Source organism: Eretmochelys imbricata, chromosome 3, assembly GCF_965152235.1.
Source record: "Eretmochelys imbricata isolate rEreImb1 chromosome 3, rEreImb1.hap1, whole genome shotgun sequence".
Taxonomy (NCBI): domain Eukaryota; kingdom Metazoa; phylum Chordata; order Testudines; family Cheloniidae; genus Eretmochelys; species Eretmochelys imbricata.
In genome coordinates this window covers 138,887,787-138,893,394 of record NC_135574.1, presented here as the reverse complement: position 1 = coordinate 138,893,394, position 5,608 = coordinate 138,887,787, and the positions used below count along the sequence as shown (strand labels likewise).

Genomic DNA, 5,608 nt, shown 5'->3' with positions numbered 1-5,608 from the left:
TTGTGAGTACCTGGATTCTCTTTACAGAACATTATGTGTCACAGGCAAAAAGTAAAACATCTTTCAGTTTAGATTACTTTTAATTTAAATTAATGAAGTTGTTGGTAGAGCTGGGAAGAAACCACACATTTTCTGGCTTGCAGGCCTGTGCTTTTACCATAAGACTGTCTCTGCAGAGGAATGCAGAGATAACAGATGAGAGATCCAGAAATATGGTGCTTATTTTTTCCCACTGAGTGACACTGAATGCAACACTCTACTAACCTAAATATTTAGTTACAACCTAACAGCCAAATGCAACCGTCAGTCTTTCGGACAAAATGCTCTTTGATGCCAATGGGAAATTGGCATTTTGTCCTTGATTTTATAGCTCCAATCTCCACAATTCTCTTTAAATAAAATCATAATTCACACTCCCCCCTCTCCTGTTCTAAGCTCATCGCTACTCTAAAACGGCCACGTATCAGTAGCGAACAGTCCTTATGAGACCGACTTTTCTCTTGCTATGTTTAGTCATCCCTATGCCTGATTGAAAATGTGGGAGCTGAGTTAAGCAATGAAATATGGCAGGTGCACACAGCGCAGTAGGTTACTAAAACAATGCACTGTGGTTAATCTTATTTAATACAAAATGGGTGAAATCAGCCATGCAGACAGCTAGCACAAGGCCTGTGCACCACCTATGTCCTACTTAAACCCTCACATAGGACCTTTGGCCCAAATCCTCAAACATATTTAGGCTCCTAACTTTCACTGATTTTAATTTCCACTGAAATTAATGTCAATTAGGAGCCTAAATACCTCTGAAGATCTGGGCCTTTGTGCCTAGGCCTCTGCAAATGACTGATTAACCCCTCATTTCACCCAGTGAGACTAAGCAGGTCGGCCCAGCACTTTGTTCACACGACAGTTTGCTACAGGTATAGCATATTGTAATAACACCAGCATGATGCATACAGCAAAGCCTCAGCCCTGTCCCATCTTCTTCTGGCAGGGGTTTGGGGGTGCTGGTGAAGCCTCATGAGTGGGCCCCTCCAGGAAGAAGTGTCTGCAGTCGCTCTCTTGTAGCCCCCTCTCGGCAACGTGTTTTTAATGGGTCTAGGCAGGTGTCACAGGCAGCTGTCCTCAAACGGAGCAGAGACTGGAATGACGTAGAGACCCTTGAAGAACAGTGGGATCCAAAGGCCTTCTGACACTTAAGGTGTGAAACAAATAACATGGGATATACAATGTGTCAGGATGTCCTGTCAGGACAGGTACACTGCCCTCTGCAGGTACAGAACCCAGGCAGAAGTCCTCTCTCTGTCCAACAGGCAGACCCCACCATTCCCTAGTAAACTAGCTGCAGCCAGGTTGAATCCGCTCCTGCTGTGTGGGAGAAATGGGGGTGGGGTAAGGGAGTAACATGATGTCACAACTAAGCCTTTATAAGGGGCTCAGTTTAACAACTTCCCACAGTTTGAATTCAGCTGTGGTAGAGGACTGGGAGCTGCTTGTTATTGTTAAGCCCTAGTAACAAAGTCTTCTAGTAAAGAAGATGCAAACTCTGCATAGCAGCCAATCTGTTAGACCTTTTAAACTGAGAAAGAGTTTTGGTAAGTCATCTGGGTATTGTACATAGCTAAGCTATATTGGAGGTTGAGGAATGCATGTGTATAATATTTGTTTTTTCTTTTGCACAGCAACTAGACTAGAAGAAGTAGCAGGAATTCGGGCAAAGTTCCCAACAAAAATCCCGGTAAATATATCTCTGTTCTGTTTGCTATGTTAGTATTTAAGCCTTTCTTAAATAAGTTTAAAGCTCAGCCATTTTGTTTCTTTAAAAACAAACACTTTCAATTGCTTTAAAAGTGATCTGTTTACTCCTGCAAAAACAGGTAATTGTTGAACGGTATCAGAAAGAAAAATATCTTCCTCTACTGGACAAAACAAAATTTCTTGTTCCTCAGGAGTTGACCATGACACAGTTTATAACCATCATTAGGTATGTAGCAAACCCTGGAATAGCAATTGGCCCTCTACAAAGGTGGCTGCTCTTATGCTGTGGCTTGCAAGATCTGGAATCTAGATGTTAATTTGAATCAGGCTGTCTAGTACTCTGTCAAAGGGGGGGCTTGGTTGTATTGAGTGCTGTGTGTGGGAAGCACAGAGATCTAGTCAGTGGCCTTCTTTTTGCCTGCAGGACTCTAACAGAGGTAAAACCTGCAATGTTTTTGCTCTTTTAAGATAAGCTTTCTTTCCAAACCTGTTCAGAGCTTCTTGTGAAATCAGTGACTGCATAGAAGCACAAAGTTTGTCCATGAGCCTAAGTAAATAGGGTTTCTGACTAATTCATGTCCTCCTTGCCTCTGGTGAGAACTTAAATAAAAAGGGAGCTGGCTGGTAACCAGGCCTCTGAGATTTTAGTCCCAGTGCTGCTACTGATTTGCTATGAACCTGCGTAAACTGATAGAAGTGGGCTGTGTGAAGAAAATGCCTGTAAATTGCTCTGAGGTCATTGGCTGAGAAGCTCTATAGGGAAGAAGTTCTCTACCCCTGTAATTCTTAAGTATATTCTAGAGTATGTCTGTCTTTAAAAGACCATTGCCTTAAAAAGCCTATGATCTCTATATAATACAATGAGAAGAAGAGGCGTACTTGTGGCACCTTAGACTAACAAATAAATTTGTTAGCCTCAAAGGTGCCACACGTACTCCTTTTCTTTTTGTGGATACAGACTAATACAGCTGCTACTCTGAAACATATAATACAATGGCTTCCATCAAGTACAAAGAGGCTATGTGTGGGTGGATGGGCAAACAGGCCTAACTTTCTTAGGAGCTGAGCCCCTCTGAGAGGGACTAATCTCTCTTAAGACTGAGTGAAGCTTTGAATATGTCTGTAAATAAAGGTTTAAAGCCATACTCTATCTTGCACCATATGTAGAACAGTGCTGAAGAGACTTCTGCTCTCTGCTTAGTATTTAGCAACTGCAATTGAGTAAACAAAGCCCTGATTTCAGAGCTTTTCTGTTTCAAATATTTGACTTGGGAGACTTGCATAAAAGCCACAGACTTTGAAAAATATGGATTTGACAATAAGACTGGATTTAAATCTACCTATATGATTGCCTACTGATGTTAAACCATATTGATTTACAAAGCATTGTGGCTCATCTCTAAAGTATAAGATGATAAATGTGTTTATCACAACTGCAATATCTGTCCTTATATTTGTCAAAGTGATTAATACACACTGCCAAAAAAGTGAACTCCTCAAAAGTAGCTTGTATTGGGAAAATAATCCTTTCCCCTTCTTTCTCCTAAATCTAGAAGCAGAATGGCTCTAAATGCTACACAAGCTTTCTACCTGCTGGTGAACAACAAGAGTCTGGCCAGTATGTCTCTGACATTGGCTGAAGTGTACAGGGACTACAAAGATGAAGATGGCTTTGTATATATGACATATGCTTCCCAGGAGATGTTTGGATGTCTCTTGCCCACTGCCCAAGGGAAACTTATGGAATGCCCCCTAAAAACATAAGGGCATGTCTGGCGGCTGCTGCTGCTAGGCAGCTGATTATGCCAGTGACTTGAAGATCAGAGATGCTCTTTCTAGTATGGGCTCTTAAACCCTGTACTGAGGGTTAATGGCCCAGATGTTGGCAGGACCAACTAATGCAGAAGTGGTGGTGCTCTATTCCTAGATAAGTAACTTGGAGATATATATATTTTATATTTGAAAAGACACTAGTGGGTTTTTTGAACTGCACCTTTAGAATCCTTTTTGTAATGTCAATGTTTAAGTTATGTAACTGCTTTTTAAGGGAACTCTAAAGCCTGAGCCTAACAGAATCAAATAAAGATACTTTTAAGACTAGGTTGAAAGTTAATATTAATCTAGGAAGTGTGTGTGTGTGTATATATATATATAGAAAAGTGTTGTGGAGTACACCTGAAGCATCAGAGCAGTAGTTTTAAAGAGTAACTTGAAATGGTGGATTGTGTGCACATAATCTTTAAAGATGGTGGAGTAACTTCATGCTACACATCACTAACTTAGATTGTACAGCACCACATATAAAACATAGAGCATACTGATTGATTTTTTTTATACAGGTGGCTATTTATGGAAATATTCCTGTTGAACTATATGATGGGAAAGCTACTGTATGATCTGTTTGTTGGGCTGAGTCTGTTTAATTAGTTGATTAGACTAGCATCTGAGTTCACGTATCTACCTAAAATACTAATTACATGTCCAAAATAGGATATTAAGCAGGACGTCCTCTTCCATGAGTGTCCATGCAGCACTTTCTACAGTTGTAACAGTATTTCTAGCTTGAGGTTAAGCTACTCTGCTTTTTGAACTCTGCTCTAGGCTGAGTAGGCAGTTTGCTTTGTATCTTGCAACAGCTAGGTGAGGCCTTCTTAAAGGGGAGAACAGTGTCACTCTAATCTCCCTTTCCTCCAGGACACCTCACAAACTGTAAGGCGAGTAGAATTCTTAAGCGTGCACTCTGAATTAATCAAATGGCAGTCTGCTGAATACAACAGTGGTGTCTTGGAATAGGGTCTCCAGCCCTACCCAATGTCTTTTCTTAAACTAGTAAGGCACTATTTTCAAAGGTGGTGCTTTAAAATCCATTTGACTAAATGGATGTGAGTATGGATTTAAGAAATGTATTTACAGTTTGAAGCCCTTTGCCCCGATGATGGGAGGGGGAATATGGTGTAACTATTGCCAAGGTAACTACATCCTCCTTGTCAATTTAATAGAGCAATAGTTCCCATGCCACCCAAAACCTATTGTAATGTCCCCTTAATCTGTAGAAACCTCTATGCTATGTGGACAGGTAGTACAGTGCACTGCAACCACTTTGCTATGGAACAGGCCCAGGCTTGCTTGGAGAGGGTAGGAAAAAGAGGACTGCAGCTGGAAAGGGGGAATGTTTGATTTCCTCCAAATAAACATTTGCAGATGGGAGGGGGGTCCTTGTGTGCTGATGTACCTGTGAACTCTGGGGGCAGAGCTGGATGCAGGTTCAAGTCCTTTATAATTAATACTAGTGCAGTAGACTGCCCCTTGATAGCTATCTCACTGAAAGAGTTATTACAGCTCACAAAACAAAGGAAGTGTCAAAGAAATCACTGACCCAACTGGCTCACTGAGAAGAGCAATATCCCCCAGTGTATATATTACCTACACCCAGTATAGTGCTGGATCCTAGAGTCTTACATGGACTGTTCTCACTTGCACTCATAAAGGTACAGTGGAAATAATTTCTAATGGAGCTCAAGCAGTCCTTTGTTATAGACCCTCAGGGAGCTAGGAAGGTACCTCTGCGGCAGGCACAACAGAGGGCACTCCTGAGCAGTGGCAAGGCTTTCTTGGCTGGGTAGGGACAAAAGGAAGGTTTACACTATCCAGAACTGTTGTGCCTTCCAGCCTGTTTAAAAAGAGCTTGGCTCACCTGTTTCTGTCCCGTGGTTGGGTGGGGGTGTGTGTGTGATAGCCCATAAAAAAGGGAAATGCTCCAAGCATTGGGTTGGGGTGATTATATAATTTCATCAGCCAGATATCTTTGGGCTGGCAGGGGTGCAAGTGCTGAGTCATCTAGCTTTTGTTG

The 5,608-nt window shown here is 41.7% G+C and overlaps 1 protein-coding gene across 1 annotated transcript; it reads left to right on the top strand.

Annotated features, from left to right (window-relative positions):
• The first annotated feature begins 1,537 nt into the window (after positions 1-1,537).
• MAP1LC3C (microtubule associated protein 1 light chain 3 gamma) lies at positions 1,538-3,522 on the top strand. Its single transcript, XM_077811873.1, has 4 exons — positions 1,538-1,595; positions 1,683-1,738; positions 1,878-1,984; positions 3,312-3,522. The coding sequence occupies exons 1-4, from the start codon at positions 1,538-1,540 to the stop codon at positions 3,520-3,522; spliced, it is 432 nt and encodes a 143-aa protein (XP_077667999.1).
• Positions 3,523-5,608: the final 2,086 nt, after the last annotated feature.